Raw genomic sequence first — 25,654 nt, forward strand, 5'->3', positions numbered from 1 at the left:
GTGCATTGTGTGATGTATAGATATGCGTGTGTATGGTATCTATACATGTGTGTGGTATGTGTATATGTGTGTGATATATATGTGTGATATGTATGTGTATGTGTGTGGTGTATGTATATGTGGGGGGGTTGTAGAGTAATACACAAAGTTTGGGGTCCCACTGACAAGACCAAGAGGAGCGTGGCTTTCAAAACTCTCCAGGGCCCTGTGGCTGCCTCTGTGGTGTTTAGACACCTCAGAGACAGGAGGAAACTAGGGCGAACCAGAATAGAAGGGACAGTCCTGGAACTGCTCAGGAGGGTGTGTAGGCTATTGGGGACAGAAAATGTCCCTGGATTTTCTACAAGGCCACCACACCCCTCTGTGCCATGTTGACACAGGCTAAGAAAATACCTCCTGGCCACTCTGACCCAACCACACCAGGTACACTCAAGGTTATATAGTCTCTTATATTCTTGGCCAGGCCCACTGCCTCCACCGTTGCAGGTCGGCCCCTGCCCTCCAGGCGCCATCTTCTCAGAGATTTTCCTGGGGCACCAAGAGATGGAATGACAAGATAGGCAGACTCAGCCAAGGTCTCCCCCACTCCAAGGCCAGTTCTCTACCATGCTGAGTCTTGCTATTACATTAACACTTCTGATGGCTGATAGAGCATTTTCAAGTTTCCAAAACATTTTATATACATCATCTGATTTTGATCCTGACAGTCCTGAGACGTAGGTACTAGATACCATTATCCCTCTATTACAGATGAGCAAACTGAGGCTCAGAAAGGTGAGGTGAATTTGTCTATGATCACAGCCCCCCACCCCTAGTTAATAGTGTCTTAACTATTCTCAACTCCACCAAAATTACTATTTACTTTCTATTTATTTTTCTTTATGACATGGGTTTCCATGGCCAAAAAGAGCTCATAACCAAGTGGCCAGCCTACAGGTTCTCTGCAAGGCTGACCCTTGGAAAGCAGTCTCAGGCTGGCATTGGCGCCATTTTCAAAGCCTTTCCTGCATGGCAGAACTCTTCAGAAAGAATGTTTTGCTAACATCACCTTTGAGAACACAGGATCACCAGGCCCCAGAGAGGCACTGGAGTAGGCCTGTGTGATGGATATGAACATGCACAAGAGTCACAAAAGTGGTGGAGCAGAGCTGGGCTGCCATCTGAATGATTGGAGGGAGTTTCCAAATGGATGAGCTCAAAAATCCATTCTTGTTTTGTACTTAGCACCTTTCGTATGTACTATAACTGTAATGATTGTCTCCCCAGACTGATTTTAAGCTCCTTGAGGGCAGAGATTATTATTCATTTTATCTTAGTTGCACTGCACCTCCCCCCACCCATGCCTTCATAAATGTTTGCTGATGGATTGATTGATTGATATCTAGTAAGTATCAAAGATGGGATTTGAATCCAGTCTTCACTAATGCCAAGCCCAGTTCTTTTTCTATATACTGCCCTCCTCTATGACCCTTGCAGATATCCACACAGATAATACATACTCATCTATCTATATCTGTCTATAGCAATCTAGACATCTTTCTAACTGTACCTATTTATTGCCTGGGGGCAAAGCAGAAGGGAAGCAAGCCTGACTGTCAGCATAATATGGCAGTATATGGGCTTAGGACTTAGAATTAGAAGGCCTGAATTCAAATTCCACTTACTCCCACTGTAGGGCAGCTAGACGGCAAGAGCAGGCCCTGCAGTCAAGAGGACCTGTGTTCAAATCCTGCCTCAGACACTTACTAGCCGTGTGACCCTGGGCAAGTCACCTAACCCTGTTTGCCTCAGTTTCCTCATCTGTCAAATGAGCTGGAGAAGGAAATGGCCAACCACTCCAGTATCTTTGCCAAGAAAACCTCAAATGGGGTTGCAGAGTCAGACACAACTAAAACAACTCAACAACAACAAACCTAGGGTCAGTCAGTTTCCCTCTCAGGGTCTCACTTTCCTCATCTCTACATGAGAGAGTTAGAATTACTACCAAATTCTCTTCTATCCTATGATCTCTAAATGTAGCATTATTTTTTATCGGGAAAATCAAAGGTTAAAGCCAAGAGCCTCCAAGAGTTCTAGAGGTAACCCCAAGTTCTTAAAACCAATGAAGTCCAAGCTCTAGCAGGACCTATCAAATTGAAAGGGCTGTGGTTTAAGACAGCCCTGATATGGAGCCCTGTGCTCACTGTTCGAGGATGAGCCTTGCTAGTTTCCAGTGGTTTTCTATCAGATGATGAATGTTTAAAGCCACAAAAACTCATGAAGTGGAACATCTTGGGCATGGAGGGGTTATCATCTGCATTCACAGCAGAACTAAAATGCACCCACAAGTCTTTGTGCCCATCAAGCATTGTCATTTTGATATCTACTTAGCAACAAAAATTATGCCTGTGATGTTGAGTGGTGGGTTACCCTTGCCTGACCATCGCCCTCTTGTTTCCTCATACCCACCCATGGCATCATTCCCATTCCTCCAATGTCCCTAAATCACTCTTCCCTACCCTCCCATCATGCCCCATAAAGTCCCTGTTCTGTTGTTCACAAACTGCCTTTACGTTAAATCTATTGTCTCTATGTCCCCAGAAACGATGTTGTTTATGTTTTGAACAGGTCTGGGTTGTGTTCGTGTTGTCTTAGTCCACTAGAATGTAAGCTAAGGAGAACAGGGCTCGATATCTCTCGAGTCCTAAAACACTGCCTGGCACAGAGGAAGTCCTTAGTGAATGCTTGTTGAATTGAATCAAATTTCATCAGGTGGTAATAAGAGTCAGAAGATCATCTGCAAATGAGTCTTAGAGCCCAAAGATCTGGGTTCAGTTTATAGCTTTAGCGCTTAATCACTGTATGACCCTTAACCCCTCTAAGAACTCAGTTCTGGAGATAACCATACTTGCACCATCTACCTCACAGGCTTGTTGTGAACCAAGCACCTTGCAAACCTAAAGCACTCTTGAAATGTCAGTTATTAGGATGACGACAAGGTGCTTCAGAAGATAGGATATCAAAATGCAAACCAGATCTGTCTGCCTTAGAACCAGGCCAGAGGGCAGAAAAGAAGAGGGAGGGGGACGTTGTGAAAACATTCCTCTTGTTATTCTTTCCAAAATGTCCAACAGAAATGTTTCTAATTCACTTGTGAGCGGCTGTATTGTTGCCCCACTTAGGAATCCATCCATCCATCCATCCATCCATCCATCCATCAACAAATATTGTAAAGTACTTATTGGGGGCTGGGCACTGGGCATGCATGATTCACGTTACTACTGGTCAGCCAAAGCTAGCATTTTAATATGCCCTTGGCTGTTTGGAAAATAGTGGGCCCACTTCAATCCCACAGGTGTTTATTCATTAAGGACCTACTGTGTGTCAGGCAGTGTGCTATTTGAAGGGGATTCAAAGACAGAATGAAAAACAGTCCCTGCCCTCCTAAAATGGTGGGGTTGAACCTAATGAGCTGTGAGATCCTTATAGTTCCTAATCAGGTGAGAAGTCTCAGAGCCATCAGGGAGCCTAAATTCTATGTGTGGAGTCCATCAATGCCTCTTGACAACATTCCTTCATGGGCCAGCCCCTTCAGGAGCCCATGAGCCGTTGCAGATTCTAGGCCACATAGAGAGTCTTTCCTTCTCATTGGAAATGACCACACTGTTTCCTTCTAGCTTTGTGACCTCTTGCCTCCAAGTTCCTTCCTTCCTTTTCAAGCCTCTTGAGTGGGAGGAAGAAGGGAATCTTCCTGGGAAGATGCCTGGGAGTGCTTCCTTGTTACAGCCTTTGTCAGGCCAAAGTCACCACTTGCCACATGGTCCTTAGTCAGTTGCAAGCCTTTAAACATCCTAATGATGCTTCTGGAAGATGCTCCAACATGACCTGCTTCAAAGGAAAGACTCAAGAATGAGTAGTTCTGGTGAAATGGGGCACAGCTTTCTATCCTGCATCCCCCCCCTTCCTCTTTACCCCTGTCCCCACCACCTGATGGTGTCTCACCTAGGTCAAGAAAGCAGAAAGAACATTTGCTGGAAGTCAGGGTTTTGAATCCTGGCTTACCATGTGTGACTTTGGGCAAGTCACTCAATCTCTCCATGCTCAGTTTCCCCATTTGGAAAATGAAGGATTTGGATCACTAAGATCCTTTCTAGCTCTAAGTTCAACTATCCTATGAGTATGGTGACCCACACGTCCTAAAGGTCCTCAGAAGCATGAAGAATTTTGTAAGTAGCCACTTAACTTTCCCAAGAGATAGCCCTAAGCCTAGCTCCTCTTTGCAGCGTATTATTGCCTCAGAAATCTACTACCTGAATTATACATGTATTGTCTTTGCTTTGTATCATCTCTTCAATCTGCCTTTCCAGAATGTAGGCTATAAATGGTAACTCACAACCAGTGGTCAGAAGGGCCTGGGCGGGTCAGGGAATGATTATATGTCATCCAGAAAGCCATGTGCCCACCATGAATTGTCATTTGGATCCTTCTTTTGCTCTCTACGCTATGACTCGGTATAATCAATAAGCAAGAATAACTTGTGTCTCACACATCTGTGTATGATGATTTTTCAAATGTATGTAGATGCTGTTGTGATTAATAAAATACACATTCATGTAAAAGCATTGCTGAATTCATGGTAACTTTTTTTTTCATCATATATTTTCTCAATCAAATACGGAGTCCTCAAACAAAATTGTCGGGAACCACTGAGCTCAGGAATTTTTTGACTTCTGGTTCTTGGTCCTTTTCCCTTGAGGTAGGAGACAAAGAATTTAAACCCCTCCACAATCTGACTCCCTTCTACCTTAGGAGTCTTATTTTAAATTGCTGCCCTTCTGACCTGCTAGCTTTTCTCAAGAGGTGACCTCCTGCATGCCTTGTGCAAGTGATCCTTCATGTCTGGAAGGCTTATTATCCTCAGTTCTCCTCGGGTAGAACGCCTTGTGTTTCTTCATGCCACCTCCTACATGAGGTCTTTCTAGATCTCTTCCTCTTTTGTAAATGTTAATACTTTGTATACGCTATGTGTTTACTCACTTAGTACACACTGTAGCCCTCTGCTAGAACGGAAAGTCCTTGTCTTTGTATCTTGTGGCCCAGCATGGTGCCGTGCGTGTTGTAGGCACTTCGCAATTGAAACTAAGGACAGAGAATTGTTGGGTTTTTTTTTTTTTCCTTTTTAGTTAGCAACATAGGTCAGTGAAAAGATCACCCTGAATTTAGAGTCAAAGGACCTGAATTCAAAATCTGCCTTGGCTCTCTTGACCATCTCGTAGGGGCAATGATCTAGGCAAATCATTCCATCTCTCTGAGACTTGGTTTCATCAACAGTAAAACTGGGGAAGCGGGAGAGGGGAGGGGAGCTGGTCGTGCTACAACGCACTACAATTTAGAATTCCTTCCAGGTCTAAACTTGTGATCCTGTCAAATAAAATAGAATGAAGATTGTCCCAAAGTCACTTGAGTACAGAGATAGTAATTCTGGTTTTCCTTTCTATTCTCAAAAAAAAAAACAAAAACAAAAACAAAACAAACAAACCAGATATGACAGCATCATAGATTTAGAGCTAGAAGGTTGCTTCCCCCCCCCCACCCAACTCCTTCATTATACAAAGGAACAGAAGGGTAAATAACTTATCCAAGGCTAGTCACACAGGTGGTCATCACAGAACCAGGATTGGAACCCCAATACTCTGATTTCAAATTGAGCTCTATACCTGGCCTCTGCCCCTCATTTGTGTTGTCTTTCAGACTACCCCCAAATGTCATATTCACGTCCTTGGGTCTACTAGTAATTGTAACTGAAGATGGATGTGATTAATTAGATCATTAACTCATTCAGTTTGCACACATAGATTTCTGTCTACCCTTAAAAAACTAGGATGCCCTGATGTCATAGGATTCAGGAAGTAAGAAAGAAATCTAATGATTAAGAAGGTCCATAGACAGTTGCCTGGTACGTATCACTGGTCCCTTCCAAAATTTAAAAAAAAAAAAAGGAAGGAGGAATTAGAGTGTGAAATATATTTTTAAATGAAACAAACCAGAAAGAAAAAAAGAAAACTTCTTCAACAGAAGAAGAATCTTTGGTCAGGCATGAGAAATAGACAAGGACAGTTTGGCACATAATTCCATCAAGGAGCTATGTTCTCAGGCAATATCTAGATATTGTAGAAACAGCTCAGAATTTGGAGCCAGAGAATCAGGATTCTAATTTTATATTTGCTGCTTACTTCCCATTGTGATGCAAATTATTGGACCTTTCTGGACCTCAGTTTCCTCATTTGTAAAATGAGGAGGTTGAACTAGATGACCTCTCAGGTTTCTTCCAACTTGAGCCTCAAGGTCATTGACTCCTTCATTCATATTCAATCAATCTTGTCTTCTCATCCTATAGGATTTTTGGCCATCTTTGCATAATTTCTCCATAGAGGATCTGCCCAATACACTGGAGGCTTTCCATTAGACTTTTCGATGTTGAGGGCTCCTAGTGAAACACTTAGACGACCCATCTAATATCTATCCCTTGTTTCATCTACATGGTTCAACCACAGACTTGTCAGGCACACATTTCTTTGATGGTCAACATTTTAAATCACTTCTATGCCAGTTCGGTTGGTATTACACTGTATACTCCTTAGACCCCTTTGAGGTCACCTGTACTTTTGATCATAATGTCTTGTGATTTGCAGCCACACATACTGCATCATGAGAACACTGGGTTAAAAAATGATTTGTTTTGTTTTGTTTGATTTTGTTTTTGTTTTTGTTTAAGGATTAATTTGGGATTATTAAAAGACTGACATAGTTTCCTAGGTACAAACAGACCAAGTTCCTCCTTCTATTAAACTTGGACTAGTACTTTGTCTAACAGCAGTGCCTATCCAAGAAAAATATACACTATATGTTTAAATGTATGCATACATTATGGAATTTTGCATAGATATTATACCTATAGGGATATCTATGTCTATAGGGATCCTATATTCTGATGGCTTAACTCAATAGGCCATATATACTAAATCTGAGTAATTTATGATATTGATCCATTTTGTTTTTCCCGTTGGGTTACTAGACTGATATATGTTGAATAGCTATAGATATCAGAGACAGCCATGCAATAGTACAATTTAGTAAAAACAAAATAGGTGGCACAGTAAATGGAGTGCCAAGCCTGAAGTCAGGAAGACTTGAGTCCAAATATAGCCTCAGAAGTGACCCTGGGCAAATCACTTTACCCTGTTTGCCTCAGTTTCCTCATCTGTAAAATGAGCTGGAGAAGGCAATAGCAAACCACTCCAGTATCTTTGCCAAGAAAACCCCAAATGGGGTCACAAAGTGTTGGACATGACTGAAATAATGAACAACAACAAACAAAATGAGCTTTGGCATATAAACCCCTCAAAGAAATCAAGGTGACTCTGAAAAGTATGGGACCACAGGCCTGAAACTAAGTAAAGATGCTCTGTTCTTTTTTTATTTTAGTGAATTTTTCATTAATTGAATTAATGAAATTGAAATTAATTGAATTAATTTTTGTTTAATGAATTCTTTTTGGTTGGTTTTCATGGGTGACCGTGTTTGACAGCTTGGCTATGAAAGTGCCTGTGTATTTAATTGTTTTGTCTTATTTGGGTCCTGTTGGTATTATATGGAAGCAAGAATGACTCAAAAAATGGGAAAGGCTTGTTAAAGTGTAGACATAATTATTTACAAATTTTGTGGAGCCAGTAACGTTTTAGTGAGCTTTAAGATTTTGGAAAACTAAAAACAAAAAAAAAGATTTTCGAAAACTATTTTATAGAATCATAGCATTTCCAAGTTAGAAGGGACATTAGAGATTAATATGGGCCAACTCCCTTTATTTACATACCAAATATCTATTTCTTGATTCTTCCTAATTCAGGTAATTCACTTCAACTCAAGAAATAGTTCTCAAATGCCTACTCTGTGCAAGACATTGGGAGAGGCTCTAAGGATACCAAGACATAAAGGAAAAATAGACTCTGTTTTCAAAGAGGCAACATTCTATTAATTATTATTATTCTGGAAGCAGAAAAGGGAATACAAGAAAATTTGTGGAGGAAAGAGAATTGTAACACAGGGAGGATACTGAACAGTCTCCTGCTGGGTTAGAGAATCATAAAATGAGAGCTGGAAGGTACATCAGATGTCACTTTCATTTTGCAGATGAGGAAACTGAGGCCAGAGTAGTTCAGTGATTTGCTGGGGTTACAAGTCTGATGAGTCTTGAAGGAAGCTAAGTGTTCTAATAGGCAGAAGCAGGCAGGAGTGAACTGCAGACAAGGGTGAAGAGTCTTCTGGGCTGGTTTGGCCTGAAAGTAAAATGCACGAAAGTGAGTGATGTGAAAAAGTCAGGAAAAGGGAGGCAAAAGCCAGACCATGAAGGGCTTTAAGCTGAGAAACTTGTATTTTATCCTAGAGGTTGTAGGGATCCATTGAAGATTCTTTGGCAAGAGAGTGATATGGTCACACCTCTGCCAGCAGAAGAAGATGCTTAAAGGTATGTGGGAGGAAAGATGGAAGTGGGAAAGGACTGGAAACAGGGACATCAATTAGAAGGTTATAGCAATATCCTGGTGAAAATCGATGAGGTCCTAGATTAGGGTGGTGGCTGTTTGGAGTAGAGAGAAGGGGAGAGATGTAAGAGATCCTGAGTGGGCAATATTTATGAAACTTGGCATTTGAATGGCTAGGGGGCAAGAGAGACAGGAAAGAGTCAAGGATGGCTCCATTTTGAATCTAAAAAGAATGGTGGAGCCTCTGAAGAAATAGAAGAGTTTAGAGGAGGGATAGGTATAAAAAGAGTCAAAGTTCTATTTCAGACATGTTGCCATGTGACATAGCTAGTGTCTGTAGTAGGATTTGAACCCAGATCTTCCTGCCTCCAACTCCAAAAGTCTATTTATTCTAAGAGCCCAAGGAGTGATCAAGCACATGGGAGGAGAACTGGGGCCCAGGAGAAACCAAGAAAGAAGTGTCCTCAGAAGTGCTTTCTTCAGGAAAGCCATTTGAGCAGAGTAATGGGTTGGGGAATCCACCTGGAAGTGTCTGAAGACTAGGGGGAGTAGAGAAGGCCAAGTGGGGAAGTGGGTGCCCTTCAGAAGAATATGAAAAGGAGATCTCCATGGTAATTATTTGAGGGAGTGGTAGGGCCAGGTGAGGGCTCTTTAAGGAGGAAAGAAACCCAAGTATGTTTATAGGCCTGCAGGTAAGATTGCAGATACTGAGGGGATTGAGGAGAGAAGGGATAAGCTATGAGAAGCATTCCTGAACCAGATAGGAGGGGACAGGATCAAGGAAGTTGTCAAAGAGAGAGCCACCTCTGTGTCAGAGTGAGAGCAGGGACAGAGAAAATCGGGCACTATGTGGAGGCATCTGAGGTGTCTAATTAGGGGTGGGTAGGTCAGCACACATGACCTCTGTTTTCCCTTGGAAGCAGGAGGAGAGGTCCTGTGCTGAGAAGGAGCTGGCAGGACTGGGAAGAAAAGGTTTGAGACAGCTTCTGCCTGAGTACCCAGAGAGTCAATCAGGGAAGAATAAAAGGATTACTGAGCTGCTGTGAGGAGCTAGTTGAGATTAAGAGAACAGAAATTTGCTGTGGAACCAGTCAGTACAGTCGTATGACTTCCTTCAGCAAAGTTCAGCAGTGCAAGAGTAGGAGGAAAAGGTGGATGGTGGGGCTAACAGGATTGGATTTTGGCAAGGCATGCATGAGCAATGCACAGAAAGGAAAGAGCAGGTTAGAGTGGAACTGGTTGGCCACAGGGCCAAGACTGAAAAGGAAAGAGAAGCCAAACTAGTGGTGATGGACTGGGAAAGCAAGGAGGAGTTAGTTGGTGGTGGTGGTGGTGGTGTTCAGTTGTGTTCTGACTCTTCATGACCGCATTGGGGGATTTTTTGGCAAAGATACTGGAGTGGTTTACCATTTCCTTCTCCAGCTGATTTTACAGATGAGGAAACCGAGACAGAATTGGATGACTTGCCCAGGATCACATAACTAGTAAGTGTCTGAGGCTAGATTTGAACTCAGGTCTTCAAGCACTCCAAGCCCAGTGCTCTATCCACTGTACCACCCAGTTGCCCAGAAGAGACCTTAGGAATTACCAAATGGTATTGGTCACAATAATGACTAGATGAAAAAAAAAAGAAAAAGAAAAAGAACACAGCCTCTGACCTTCAAATGGTCACATTCAATGAGGATTACCCAGATGAGCTGTGATCAGTCAGCAAGCAGGGGTGAAGAGCTAGGCACTAGAACTACAAATACAGAAGGAAGGCATTCCCTGCCCTCAAGGAGCTGACATTCAGCTGAGAGGATACAACAGTTTCACAGATCTCTACAAATATAACATATGTAAAATAATTCCAAAGTGATGGGGGGAACGTATGGCTCACAGGTTCATAGATAACGAACAAATATTTATTAAGTCCAAAAATAAAGTGCAAAGTGATTTGGGGGGAAGGGATAGATTCCAGCTTTATGGATATATAAAAATGTAATCTATACAAAATTAATTCAAAGGGACAGGGACAGCGGATGGCTAAGAATCAGGGGAATTGGGAAAAGATTCAGGACTTGGGTTGAGCCCTGAAAAGAGCTAGAGGTTACATGAGGTGGAGGTGAGGTGTGATAGGTACAGCATGCTGAGGGATAAGGAGAAAGCCAGGTGATGCCCTAGGACACTGAGATGAGGGAGAATAGACTTTCAGCTAAGGAGAATCAGGGAAGACCACACAGAGGAGGTGGCATCTGAGCTGGATCTTGAAGGCCAAGGCCTGTGTTAATTCTGGATGTCAGACATCACGGATGGGGGCAGGCCACAATGAAAGGTTCTATTCTGGCCAGCACATAGAGCGCAGGGAGGAAGTCCTCTCTAGAACGCTCTGGCCTGCCTTCATCTTCTCATCACCGCCATCCTAACCTCTGTCCAGCTCTCAAAATTCCCTTTGGATATATTTTCAGATGTGCCTTTCAAGTACGGAGACTGATGTTTAGCACATTTGAATAAGTACTGCCCTTCAGAGTCACTGCCCCTGGAAGCTCCTTTTCCCCCCAAAATCTGTCACTGACAGCTCTTTCTCAGTGCTTCAGGACCAAGGCCACCAGTGGACTGACACCTCGAAGGGACAGTCACACAGTGTGCAGTGAATGAGGTTTTGCTAATGACCCAAAGAAGGAAAACAATGGCCTAAGTGCTGTGTCTCAACTGACTCCATTTCAATAACCTGAGCAACCCTCGCTTTTGGGGAGTTTTTCCTTAGCACCTTTGTGGAGTAATCGGAGTGCAGGTGGGTTTATTAGTGTCGTTGACTCCTTTCCATCTCAGTCATGTCTCGCTCTCCTTTTCTTGGCCAGGATACTGGAGTGGTTTGCCATTTCCTTCTCCAGCTCATTTGACAGATGAGAAAACTGAGGCAAACAGTGTTAAATGACTTGCCCAGGGTCACACAGATAGTGTGTCTGAGGCAGCTTTTGAACTCAGATCCTCCTGACTCCGTGCCCATTGCTCTATCCATTGTGCCACGTAGCTGAGGGTTTACCTCATTTTTAAGGAAATTGAGGCTCGGAGGTTAAATGATTTGGTCCAGATCACACAGCTAGAAAGTGTCACTATTAGAATCTATTTCTGCAGGTGCAAGGCTTTCCCAACTATTCTACATTATCCACTAACATAAATTAAAATACACAAAATATGTATTTTAATAAATACCATGATTCAATTAGTATGCCAGCTGTGATGATCAAGAGTCATCTCTGGGGCAGCTAGATGGCGCACTGTGGATAAAGCTCAGGCCTTGGAGTCAGGAGGACCTGAGTTCAAATCAGGCCTCAGACACTTGACACTTACTAGCTGTGTGACCCTGGGCAAGTCATTTAAACCCAATTGCCTCACCAAAAAAAAAAAAAAAAAGAGTCATCTCTACTTTTCTTCAAAGTTCAGCTCGAAAGCCCCCTCCTACATGAAGCCTTTCCTGATCCCCCCCAGCTGCTATGCCTCTCTTTTGATTTCCTTGTATTTATTTTGTATATGCATATACATCAATCAGTCAATCAATAAAGATTTATTAAGTGCCTTCTATGTGCCAGGCACTGTGCTAAGCTGGGAATACAAAAAAGTCAAAATATAGTCCCTACCTTCAAGGAACTAACAATCTAATGAGGGAGAAAACATGCAAACAAATATATGTATGTATATCTGTATGTGTGTATATATATATTTATTTATTTATTTATCCAGCTATGAACAGGATAGTGTGAAGGGGCCCCAGTAATTAGGAAATAATTTAAAAAGGAAAAAAAAAACTAGAATTAAAAGGGGTTAGAGAAGGCTTTCTATAGATGGTGTGATTTCAGCCCAGGATGTCATGTTTTCTCCCACTATAGAAAGTAAGCATCTTGAAGGCAAGGACTGTTTCACTTTTGTCTTTGCATTCCCAGCACCCAATGCAGTGTCTAGAACCAGTAGGCTTTATATATATATTTGTTCATTGATTTTGAAATACTATGCTTTCCCCATTTCTGTAATTTTTTAGAGCCCTGGATATACTTTTGTTTCATCATTCAGAGTAAGATAGCTGTTTCTCTTTAATAGTGTTTGATTTGTCAGTCATAGATTGGAAAGTTGCCCTGGACCGGTGGTAGTGACCATTTTTACCCGTTTTCTAAATTGTGGTGGCTAGTACTCTCCTTCAGCTGACAACTGCAGGGGTGTGGCTTGTGACTTGTTACCCAGAGCCCAGCCTTTGAGAGCTATGAAAGGCCTGCTAAGTCAGTCTGGAATGCAGGTTCAAGAATAACCCTTAGCCAGACCTCAGAGAGGAGAAGAAATCTCTGCAACAAATACTCAGATGAGAAGGTCAGAAGGCTTTGTTTATTTGTTTTAGGCTGAAAGCTGGTTTTCTATAGAATACCTCACTTAAATTCCAGAGGAGGCAGGATGGTGGCATAAAAAGAGTTAGGAATTTTAAGTCCAAAAATCCATGTTCAAATTCTGGCTCTCCTACTTACTACCTGTGGGATCTTGTCCCAGATCTCACCTTTTAGAGTCTGCATTTCCTCACATACAAAAAAAAAAGGGTTGAACTAATTCATCTCCAAGATTCCTTCCAAACTAAACTGATATCTAATTGGATCCTGACAACAGTCAATGATACAACCAATGAGTCCTATCAAGTACTGTACTTTTATTCCCATTTTATAGATGAGGAAGCTGGGTCTAATCTCTCCACAACCTATCCTAGAGCTGAAAATTTGTTCCATATGTGGGGATCTGAGTTTCCCTAATTTCACATATTTTTACATCATGATCTCTAAGGCTGCTTACAACTCTGAAATCCTATGATCCAAAGAACATTGATTGTAATGTTATCAATAAGTACCAGGCCAGATAGGTGGTGAGGTGGATAGAGCACCAGGCCTAGAGTCAGGAAGGCCTGAGTTCAAATCCAGTCTCAGACACTTACTAGTTGTGTGACCCTGGGCAAACCCACTTAACCTCACTTTGCCTCAGTTTCCCTATCTGTAAAATGAGCGGGAGAAAGGAATGGCAAACCACTCCAGTATCTTTGCTAAGAAAACCCCAAATGTCCAAATGGGATCACAGAGAGTTGGACAGTACTGAAACGGGACCTAAGAAGTGAAGGAGTCTAACCTGAACATATATAAAGCTGTTTGTGAAGCAAATTTGTTCCCTGCCTACCGTATTAATAATGCAAATTCACTGTTCACTGTTTGCCAGACTAACTGGGTCAAGGGAGCTCATTGGATCATAGGATCTGAGATTTAGAGCTGGGAGGCACCCTTGAGGTCATCGAATCCACCCCCTTTATTTTACAGAAGAGTAAACTGATCCCAGGAAAATTAAGTGACTTGTTCTCGGAGGTCACACGGGTACGAAGAGGCTCAGGTAGGATTTGAATCCAGCGCCTCTGACCACAAATCCAGAACCCTTTCTTCTGTAACTCTCCGCCTCAAAGAATGTCGCAATTCCAAGCCCCTCCTTCCAAAAGAATCTGAAAACGCTTCTATCCCAGTTACACTGTAACTCATTTTCAGAACCGAAAAAGTTTGAAAAATGATCGAAATCTCTTTTTTCCCACGTGGCCAAATATTTTCCCTAGGGAAACTGTGTCTAGGGTGGAGTGGCCTAGGAACCCAGCACCCCGAGGCAGGGAAGGGACTTGAAAAAAATGTCTCAGCATTGTAAAAGACTCACAAAGCTTCTTTCCTTCCCCACCTTTCTACTCCTCCCTACTTTAATGCTGTGTGTGTGTGTGTGTGTGTGTGTGTGTGTGTGTGTGTGTGTGTTTTACAAGTCAGTAGCTATGAGTCTATTGATGAGCTAAAATGCCACGGTCCAAAAATGCAGGCTCATTTCCCTCTTCGGGTTAGTCCATCCCGTCTTTCTCCCCATTTCTTCAGGCTTCTGAAAAAGCAGCGTCTGCTGCAGCTTTTGTTATTATAAAGCCCGTCCTGGTCCTGGGCGCTGTGGGGCTACTTGCCATTCCCTCTGGTGCCTCGCTGTTTCACAACTGCAGGGCAGGTCCTCTGTGGCTTTCTTTCTCTTTTTTTCCCCTTCCCACCTGACAGCATAAATAACTGCTGGAGAACTCCAGCAGAGGAGAGTTCAAAGTTACAGTAGCTTCCCAGCGCCCCGGCCCAGGCACTCTCTCTCCCCCTCTCGCTCCTGTTTCGCTCGGCGTCCGTGCACACTGGAGGCTGCCCGGCCTCGTGCTTGGAGCCCCCTGCCCAGAGGGTCTTGTCGATTTCATGTAGGCGGTCTAGTGGATTTCAGGCCCAGCTCGGTAGCCCCGGATCGAATTACAGGAAAACTTACACGGGCTGGAGCTGCGCGCTCCGCACATTTACATACAAATAACGCCTCCTGTCCTGGTGCTTAGGTTGGGGGCAGCCAAGCTTGGCCACGAAGTTTTTAATCCAATCAGAAGGAGCTTTAAAAGGATGTCTACAGCGTGATGAGAAAGGATCTTTGCCACAATTAAGTACTGCCGGATGTTTGGCATTTTCTTTTCTCCCCCCACTTCGTTCTGTTGGAAATTTGGAAGATCTGCCGAACTCCGGAGTGTGGGAAACGATGTGGTGTAAGCCCGCCAGCGCCTGCGAAGAGCCCACGATGCTGGGGAGAGCCCGGTGGTGGAGGCGTGGAAAGTGACCCGGCCCGCGGGGCTCAGGCATTCTCTGGTGGTTTGGAGCTCAGTTCGAAATCTCAGCTTGAGGGACTCCTGTGGATCCTGGGAAACGCCCGGAGAGTGCATTTGCTGGTGCTGGTGCTGGTGCTGGTGCTGGTTCTTGTTTTCCTAGCCCAGCCCAGGGGAAAATATGGCTTTGCAACCGAGTAAGGTTTTTCTTTTTAGTTGTGTTTAGTGTCTGGTGTTTGTGTGGCAGTTACAATGTGTGTACGAACAGTCTAACCCTAGAAGAGTTACTTTAATCACTATTAACAAGCCGGCAGGATCTGTTTTATTTACTTTTGTTTTGCTTTGATAACCTTTGCAAACATCATATTTAGACTCAATGGGTAGTTTAGCGCTTTGCACGTTTCCCAGTTGAGCAAATGGAAATTCTGAACGCTAGTGAAGGAAGAAATCGGACAAACTGAGCCCATGAATCACTTGCCTTTGAGACCACACAATAGCGAACTCTTGCAACCTCTCCCGGCCAGCCAACCTTTTTTATCTTCCTTTTAAAAAGGGAAAGGGGGCCGGGAGGGTTGGGGAGTGGATTACAAAACGAAAGAAGGTAGCCTGGCCGAGGTGCTGCTTTTTGTCAGAGCTAGGAAACCTTCCCAAAGGGCAAAGGACCATTTTAAATTTGCCCTGTCACTTGGGGAATGTGGCTTCTGCGTGATGTAATGACATGCACTGGTAGTACGGCAAAGGAGATAGTCCTGTTAACCCTTTCTTGTGGTGGCTTTAGGTTTGCGGAACTCTAATCCCCCTAACTCAGAGGTTGTTTCAAAGCAATTTAAGTTTGCATTTCTCAGTGATTTAAAATCCTCTTCTAATTGAATGGAATATTACATTTTTGCAATTCCAGACCAGTTCCAGTTGGAACATTCACGGCTTTAGACTCGATTTCTCTTCATTGTGTTGTTTTTTTTTTTTTTTTAAATAATTGTGGCTTCCGATAAGAAAGGATTTTATTACTAAAATCTCACCCAACTGGGACCGAAAAAACTATTAGGGGGAAAAGCCTGATCTTTTAGCTTGTACAAATTGGAGAACTGTTGTAGAAGAGGCCGACTTTGTTCTGGAAACTGTCCATTCAAACAAGTAGCTCTCATCACTGTCTCTCTTTTAGGGTGTAATATCCTGGAGCTCTAGACACCTCAATCAGATTTTTTTGGCCAGAATATATCTTTCGGGGGAGCTTGGGGCACTGTCTTTCATTGGTATTTGGAACACAGGAGCAGCTTCTACTCTATGAATTTTATTTTATTTTGATTATATACTAACCTCTACCTAGGTTTCTTTTCTCTCGAACTTTTTTGCTAGACAATTTTCATTCTTAGGTCGAAATTTCAAAAAGCCTTGGGGGTGGGGAGGAGAAAGGAATGCCAATTGATTGTTTCTCTGCTGGCAGCCGGGGTAGGAACAGGGCTTGTAATAACGGCTTTGGCCACGAGGGAAACAGGAGCCTTCTGATTTTTGCTCACTTTGTACTGGCAGGTGAAGATGCAATGACAGGGGATACAGACAAATATCTTGGGCCCCAAGATCTCAAAGAGCTAGGAGATGATTCTCTGCCCGCGGAAGGATACATAGGCTTCAGCATGGGAGCTCGCTCAGCCAGGTATTGTATTTTGGCATTCCTTTTTGCTCCCAGACAACCATGATGGATCCATAAATTGAGTTTTTGTGCCACATTCTCCAGTATATATTCTTGGAAAGAAGGCTATACATTTCCATGCAGTGGTGACCTTTTCAGCACACATGCGCAGCTATTCTCTTATATGATTTTTAGTCCAGTCAATTTTGTATGGCTGAGCATCCTAACTGTTTTTTCCCCCCTCTACAGTCATAATTCAGACCTATAGCAAAAGAACTGGCAAGAAAAATTGAGACAACCAATGCATTTCAGAGTAAACTGGATCTGTATCTAAAAGATATCTTATTTGAAAGATGCAGTTCAACGACAGGAATTAAAAGCCTGATATTTGCAAGGCACTGTTGATTGGTGATTTATCAGTATTACCCCATTCTTTCTGAAATCTGAATAATAATGAAAACCCACACTTACAGTTAAAAGTGGGCGTTGTAAGTCTATTTTTTAAAAAATTTTGATGGTGAAAATTAAGAAGAAAAATAGCCTGTGCCGTTTATCCTAAAAGCTATTTTATAAGCATTTTTGTATGTACTTGAAAGCATTGCATTATTTTGTTTGACAAGGAAGACAGCGGATGTTAGACCTTTGTGCAAAGAATGTGATGGTATGTGAGGGTCCTCAGACTTCTCACACAATGGAATGCTACCGATTTGCAGTCTCTGTGTCCTAACTGAAAAGGTTTGGCTTATGGAAAACCCTGTACTTTAAAACTGTGCACTGCTTAAGAGAAACGAGACTCCGTGCTCTGTTTGGAGATTGCTTTGCCCTGTTGTGGATTAACAGTGTGTTTGCTGACAGTCAAGTTATTTTGAAGCTAATAATTAAACCTCCCAAGCCAGAGCCCTGGGGACATTTTCCTATAGTTTAATGATCTGTTGTAAAGTTTCATTGTATCTCAGTGAATGAATGGCACTTCCCACAAAGTAAAGCTTGGGTGTTTGTCCTCAGTCCTGTGTGCTCCTAGGCTAGGTTGCCTTAGATGTGGAAGACATCATTCTAGGGGGACTGTCTCTCTGTATTACAGTGTCTCTTACAGTATTTCTAAATTCTCGTAATCTGATAAAGTTTCCAGTTCATAAATACTTCTGTTAAGAGGCCTTAAAATAGTCTTAATGGAGTCTGCAGAGTGACTAATCAAAGCCATAGCAAGTGAAAGTGTTTGAAAACAAAAGTTTTAACAGTGAGTGCCCATGCTAATAACTCCTACAATCAAGAATTTTTTTTTGAAGACCAGTGCTTACCTGTCATACAATGCCTTAGCATAAAGATAGAGTGAGAGAACATATGTAAAGCTTTTTGCAAACTTTAGAGGGCTATAAAAATGTTAGCAAGGCATCATCATCAACATCATCACTGTTATTATGGTTCTGTTTAGAGAGTTAACTGTTACACTGTGTCCAGTATTCAGCTGTCTTCCCATCCCGTTTCTGTGGGTATATCAATGTGGAGGCATGACTTTGGTGCTGACATCCACCAGAGGAGACCTGAAACAGAGAGATTTCCCTAAGACATCAGGTTTTGGTTTTGGTTTTGGCGTTTTGAGGGAGTGCTAAGGCTTTCACATTTCTGATTTCAACAGCACCATTATTATTTGTTGCTACTTGTAATTCATTTTTACATCAGCATAGTATACGTATGTTATGCTCAGACACAAAAAATAAATAACTAAAAAATAAGGCTCGAGCTCTGTGAGGCCCATGGTTTCAAAACAAAACAAAATAGTGTTGTGAGTTTATCAAATAAAACTATTCTGAGTGTAACATTAAAAAAAAATGAAAACATAGAATGTGTAAGTCACTCAACCATACATTTTTTCTTTTTCTTCTCTGATTCTTTGCTTTCTATTTCTCCTACTTCTTCTCCCCTATAAATTCTTTAAAATAGTCCTAAGATCAGGTAAGAAGACTTGTGGCATCTTTATTGCATCTCTCCCCATCCCCCCTCTGCTTATTTTTATTTTTATTTCTCAGCATTGTGATGTGTCGTGATGTGATTTTATTTTGTGCTCAGCTTTAGCAAGTTTCATGATTTTCTGCAAATTAACACGTGACTTGATTGGCAAAACCAACGAATTGGGTATGAAAATATTGGAAGGAGTTAAATGAATGCATAAGGACTGTAATTCAATTAACAAATTGTGTGAGGTGCATGAGATCATGGGAGATCTTCAAACTGATAAAATGATTGTCCTAAAGGCCTGTTTGTTTGCTGGGTGCTGTCTCATTTGAGTTTTTAGGAACATAACACATTTTTAGAGACATGAGGCATGTGTTTTTCTAATATTTCCTACAAATAACTTTCAGGGTATCCTGACAGCCACACAGTTTACCATAATAACACAATTTTAGGCCTACCGCTACCCCAAATCTGGGGGCAAGATCTCTGGCTTTGGGAGGAAAATCTATGCTTATATATTTGAATAAATCAGAGTAAAACAAATTGAGGGTTAGAGGCAAATTCAGACTAAGCTCTAATTTGTCAGCTTGAAAAAAAATCAACGCCTCAGACATCATGCTCAAAATGAAAGCATGTTTTCAGGCTTATACCCAGTGTCTCTTTTTTCTAGTTATCCCTCCTGCCTAAGTTAGGAGGAGATGGTGGAGGTGTCAGGGAATGTTTGACTTCTTTTTTTTTAGTTAGAGATTAGAGATTCCTTTCACTGACGTGATCATAGATCTCAAGCTAGAAAGACCATCTAATGTAACCCCCTCGTTTTCCAGATGAAGCCTAGGGACTTGCCTCAGGTCCCACAGATAGCGTGTTTTAGAAGCAGGATTTGAACCCAGATCCAGTGACCCCAGCCAGTACTCATTCTTTCCCCTGTGCCACTCTAATCTATCTCCTCTATTCCCCTGAATAAAGAAAGGAGTCAAATAGCTCAAGACTGAGAAGAATAATCACTGTAGGCTGATGTGGAGAAGTCAGTGACTAGAAAGCCATTGCAGATGGGGGATTGGGCCTTTGTCTCTTATCAAGAAATTAGGAGAACCGTTGACCACCTTTGGCCACTCCCTTTCTCTTATCTCCTAGCCCTTAGCTTAATCCATGGATATAATTGAGTGTCCTCCAGGAAGGGAGGACTTCGATCTATTAATGCTCTAATAGTTATTACCCAGCTGAAAAAGCTCCCACTTCCCTTTCTGTACTGGTCTTCTGTTAGGGCTTAGGCCTATTCCTTAGTGTTGTTGTGGACCTTTGAGGAGTCAGTCTTGCCTTTGACTTGGAGAACAAAGGATCTGATAAATTTATTTATGTGAAGTCCTTTAGACCTTCACATGTTGGTTCTCCCAGAGACTTTGAAGAAAGAGCAATAATTCGATTCAACATGAATTTTTGAAGAGACTTCTAGGTTCTAGGTTCTATGCTAGGTTCTGGGGTTGCGGAGTCAAAAATGAAACAGCCTCCGCCCTCAAGGAGCTTGTATACTCTGGAGGGGTTGGTCATGGATGCTAGACCTCCAGGCATCAGAAAGGGAGATGTGATTGGGTGGAAGGCTCTTCCCATTTCCTTTCCATTCACAACATGTAGGTGAAGTAGCTCTAAAGCTTGAAAGGACTTAAGAAGTGATCTAGTACTTTATCACTTTCCAGATGAGGAAACTGAGTCCCAAGATAGCCGACTCAAGATCAGGCAGGCAGTGTCAGAGGTGGGGTGTGAGCCTCTGACTCCTGAGTCCGGGCTCTTTCCACTGTCCCTCACTGTCCCTAACTGTTCTATTTCCCACCCCACCCACCCACCCCCACTGCCTCAGTGCTTGGAAAACAATAGTTGCAGACTCAGTTAACTCCCTGTCCTTGAGAAGTTTACAGTGTAAAAGGAGAAGGACATGGTATAAATTATGTTGCATTATGGGTAGGAAATGGGAATGTCTGGATGTTTTTACCGCTACGAATCAGAGGCTAACTTGGGGCAAGTAGTTGAGTGTCCCAAGAACTAGGGGTAGGCATTAGGGTCACACAGCCCAGCAGGTGGAGGAGGAGACAGTGAGGCAGATGTGCTGGAATGACTGGATGCCCTTAGCTCATCCACCATGAATTCAGTGGTCATATTGAGCAGAGTTTTGAAGAGCAGAAAAAGACATGGTTTCCTTGGGAGTAAGGGGTAGTGGCACAGTGGACAGATCCTGAGCTTGGAGTCAGTAAGACCTGAGTTCAGATACAGCTTGAGATACTAGCTGTGTAACCCTGGGAAAGTCACCTAAGCTCTGTTTGCTTCAAATTTCCTCCACTGTAAAATGGAAATAATAATAGCATCTTCCTTATAGAGTTTTAAAGAACACATTAGATAATATTTGTAAAAAGTGCTTAGCATGGTGTCTGGCTCATTGTAGATGCTGTATAAGTACTTATTCTCTTCCTTTCCCCCTTTTTCTATTTTTCTTCCTGCTTCCCCACATACCCCTTAACACCTGTCCCCGATATCACGGGTTAGGAAGGGCCAGATAAGATCAGCCCTGATTCAAAAGAGCAGTTATGGCATCCTTACCACAAAAAAAGTATAGGAAATAGAGATTGGGAGTAGAGAAATGGTACTGAGAAGATTGAGAAAAGTTAGGATGAAGACTGGGCAGAAAGCAATCAAAAGAGAGGAGAAGGAGAGTAGTTAAAATTGAAATCAGCTGAAGACAGTGACATCCTTGGGAAAGATACCACTTGACTTTCTCCTGAAAACTGGCCGGTCCCTTGGGGACAGAAGTCAGACATCTGTCCACTGGAAAGAGGACTCCTTTCTTTGATTCTGTATTCTCAGAGCCTAGCCCAGTACCTGGTAGGCTCTTAATAATGTCTGATGATCCGTCAGTTGATTCTTTCCCTCTGTGAGTGGCAAATAACAAAACAGAGGCCATCCTCCAAATGTCAACAAACTCCATGTTGATTCCCAGGTTCCCCTATGCATGGAAGTACCATCAAATCCAACAACCATAATTCTTAAAAGAGAAAGAGAAAGAAACAAAACTCAGTAGGTGTGGCCATGAGGGTTAGCTCAGAAGCACCCCTCAAAACCAAGGCACCTGTTGCACCAGAAAAAAGGAAATTCCTGACATGAGTGTGCTCTCTGATTCAGATTTCAGATCCCTTCATTCACTAAAGGGGTCAGACTTTTCATCACTGCCCTCTTCCTTCCATTTTCATGGTGAAACATCTGAAGAAGTCCATGAATGTCATCTCTTTACCAACTTTTTTTTAAACCAGTTGGCCCAATTTTAAACCAAAGCTAGTCATAGGGAAATTTTAACCTGAAAACCTTTTCGCAGGATATGAAACATTCCATTTGTGTTGTCTCCATTTGTGAGCCTTTTTAGTTGAGGTTCAGTTGATCCTTTCAATGAGTCTCATTTTTGGCTGTTCCCTAGAAGTTGCATGCATTAATTTCTTTTTTATTCATCTCATCACCATCATCTGGCACTGTTGAATGGTTAACTGTAAATACAACAGCCTCCGCTCCTTCAGTTCGGATAGGTCTTACACACTGAACCGAAGCTCTTATGCCCGGGACAGCATGATGATCGAAGAATTGCTGGTGCCATCAAAGGATCAGGTAGGCGTTCATTTTTATTGCCTTTAATTATTCAGTTCCTCTTTCTGTTAATTGTTTGTAGAGTGACACTCTAGGGCTGCATTTCTCCCTTTGCTTTAAACTTTGGTTAAGCCAAGACAATGGTCTGATGATTAGTCTTATACTTGTTGCTGAAAACCAGTTGAGAATTGTTGACCCTTGTCAGGAAAGGAATTAGATAGAGGATAGAGATAGGGACTGGACTTATAATTTCATTGATACAGGGAACTCCTAGATGAGGAAGTGTCCTCTACCAGTGCAAGTTGGCACCTTTTCTGCAACTTAAAGTTTTTAAGAATTGCCAGGGGGCACTGAGAAGTTAAGTGATTTGGCCAAGGTCACATACCCAACATGTGTCAGAGGCTAGGCTTGAACCTGTGTCTTCCTGACTCTAAGGGATAGCTTTGCATCCATGACTCCATGCTGCCTCTAGGAAGGAAATACTGGTAGAAATAGGTGTTAGGGTGAATGTCTCACGGTGTCATGAGAGCTCTGTTGAGGGAACTTTCCCATGGGAGTTCTAGCTTTTATCAGTAGAAGCTGAGGGTCACAACATAGTTGCGTGGCAAAAATAAGGAAGTCTCCCAGGACCTCTCCTTTGCTGACATGCAGCTCCCACGGTTGGTTTGGCTCTCCTCTCAATGGGAGATGAGTCCTGACACGAGCTCCAGCAGACCTGATGATTGGCTATCACAGGGGGATCACGCTTTGAACAGGCATCACTAGGGCTATAAAAGACAGCTACCTGCACTCAATAAACGGAGCTTCTGCCACCTTGTTGTCTCCCGCCTCATCCATGCGTCTCCGGGTTACAGAGCACTGAGCTGGTCTCATGCTCGCCACTGCAGCGGCCGAGACAAATAGGGATTAAAAATGGTCCCTTCTCTTCTCTAGGTAGGTCCCCAGAAGCCGAGAGGAAAAGTCCCCAGGCATCCCTAAAAGGACCATCTTGCCGTCTCATTTTCACTCCAACCCCAGTATGAATTTTAGAAATAAAATATAGACCCTAGTTTGTTCTAGTTGATATTCAAACCCGCAAGAGTATATATTGAGCAGCCATTACTCAAAGACTCCCTCTCATTTCATGATTAATCATGAAAGATTATTCTTGGTTAAAAAATATTACTAGATCAGCCTTGCGTTGAGTCTCCAGCTTTTGAAGTTGCTCGTGATAAAAGACTGAGCTTCAACATAAGCTTCCCATTGGGACTGTGACTTCTAGGCAGTTAAATTCCTCTTCCATTTATGTGACTTCCTTAAAACCCTGGGTCTTTGCAATAACATAGAAAATAAATGCTCATTGATCGATTGATTGAAGCCACAGGCAAAGAGCTGACAGAAAACAAGAATCACTTTGGGGGGTGGGGCCAGTAGAGACTCGGACCTAAATTGGGCTGCCCATTTGGTGATCTAATTTGTTTGGACCAGAAAGCTACTTTTCCGGGAGGTTGACTTTGTACACTGCAAACCACCTCTGGTCATTCAGCAGCGTTATCATGAAAGTAACTAGAATAGGCAGGTGGGAGATTGTCTGTCCCAGCCCAGTTAAAGGTTATACATTAGCAACCAGGACCTGAAGGCTCTCTCCTGTCTAGAGATGTTGGTTCCCAGACAGAGCTGCACCAGAGTGTATACTGTACTTCACAAGACAAATACCTTCAGTAAATATTCTGTTGTTTTATGCTAACTGGAATGTTCTCAAGACCTCGGCCTTCCGGCAGTGAATGTTGTGGTTATTCAATATTCTGACAGACAAAAGTCCATTGTAAAAGCATTGCAGGTGTGGTCATGGTTCACCAGCAAGTCTGTTTCAGGGCAGTTTTTGAGGCAGTTTTTGTAGCCCAAGTATAGACGATGATGCGTCCATCTCACCTGCTGGACTGTGGCCACTTGTCAGAACCTGGTAATTCCGTGACCTCCACGTACAAGATGGAAAAAATTGAGCTATTGGAAAGTACTTACTCTTGGGATAAAAGCATAATGCTAGAGCTGAAAAGGACCTCAAAGGCCAACTAGTTCAAACCTCCTTTTTTTGGCAAATGACAGAACTGAGACAAACAGAGATGAAGTGATTTGTCCCGGGTCACATAGGTGGTAAGTTACAGAGGTGAGATTTGAACTCAGGTCTGATAGATCAAGTGATAGGTTAATATTAGTGAAGAGCACTGGGCCTGGAGTCAGGAAGACCTGAGTTCAAATTGGGCTCAGACACTTATTAGCTATGTGACCCTAGGCAAGTCACTTATCTTCTAATTGCTTCGATTTCCTCATCTGTGAAATGGGGATAATAATAGCACCCACTTCCTAGGGTTGTTGTGAGGATCAATTGCGATATTTATCAAACCTGGCATATATATAAAGAAAATATGTATATGTATATAGTAAGTGCTATAAAAATGTTGGTTATTATTGTTACTCAGGATATAATTGTAAGAATGTTCAGAGGATACTATGCCTCAGTGAAGATTCTTACAAGAATTTGCTCAAGTACTTTTATCCTTGATGAAGACAAGAGACACCTGGATAATCTTGATTTAGTGCTCAGGAGCTGAGCAGATTCTTTAAGGCAACAATGACAAACAGATTCAGATAAATGATCTTGACGGGGTTCGTGCAGATGGACCTGCTTGGAGCAGGGGGAGGGGCCACGTCCCAAACATTCGCCTGGTTTCAACATGTGAATCATTTAGTGGTGTATAAATATTTTAGCAGTAACACAAACAGGAATCCCAGGGTTAGTCATTTCTATTCATACCCTTTTCTATTAGCTCCTTCCCAGACCAACTTGCTCAGAAGATGTAAGGGGCAACATGAATGCAGCTCCAGGTATTAGGACCTGGTAATAGAGGACCAGAGGGCTTCTGGGTAGGAGAGCTTTTGTTTTCCATTCAGCTCCTGCTCTGGAGGAGAGCTCCCGTCATTGGCGTAGACCCTTGAAGTGTTGAGCATCAGGAGGCTATAGTGAATCACTCATGATGACTAATGACTCAGGATTTCAACTTAATTTAATTAATTAAACTTAATTTAAACTTAAACTCAGGTTTAAGTAGAGGGGAAAATAGCATCCACGAAATGGCATGATCAGGAAAGGAAGTTGGTTTGACTGACAAGTAGCAGTAGTTGGATATCCCTGGTGCTGTCCTGGGCCCCCTGGAATATTCAGAGTCCCAAAGTCTCTAGCACATGGGGAGATGTTCTTAGCCGAGGATTCCTGGGAGGGTGTAGAAAAGAGTCACGCGAGAACAGAAG

At 42.6% G+C, this 25,654-nt stretch overlaps 1 protein-coding gene across 9 annotated transcripts in view; it reads left to right on the plus strand.

Annotated features, from left to right (window-relative positions):
* The window catches only part of ANK3 (ankyrin 3), a 568,906-nt gene that overhangs the window by 453,545 nt on the left and 89,707 nt on the right, over positions 1–25,654 (plus strand). For 6 of the 9 annotated variants that reach the window (XM_027840586.1, XM_027840579.1, XM_027840581.1 and 3 more), the window contains 2 exons: positions 16,693–16,816; positions 22,285–22,387. In XM_027840586.1, the coding sequence (XP_027696387.1) occupies positions 16,693–16,816; positions 22,285–22,387 (227 nt within the window). Of the gene's footprint in view, positions 1–14,774; positions 15,360–16,692; positions 16,817–22,284; positions 22,388–25,654 lie in introns of those variants that run through there. The other 3 variants (XM_027840580.1, XM_027840582.1, XM_027840587.1) reach the window with 2 other exon arrangements.

Source organism: Vombatus ursinus, unplaced genomic scaffold (genome assembly GCF_900497805.2).
Source record: "Vombatus ursinus unplaced genomic scaffold, bare-nosed wombat genome assembly UNPS02014847.1, whole genome shotgun sequence".
NCBI lineage: Eukaryota > Metazoa > Chordata > Mammalia > Diprotodontia > Vombatidae > Vombatus > Vombatus ursinus.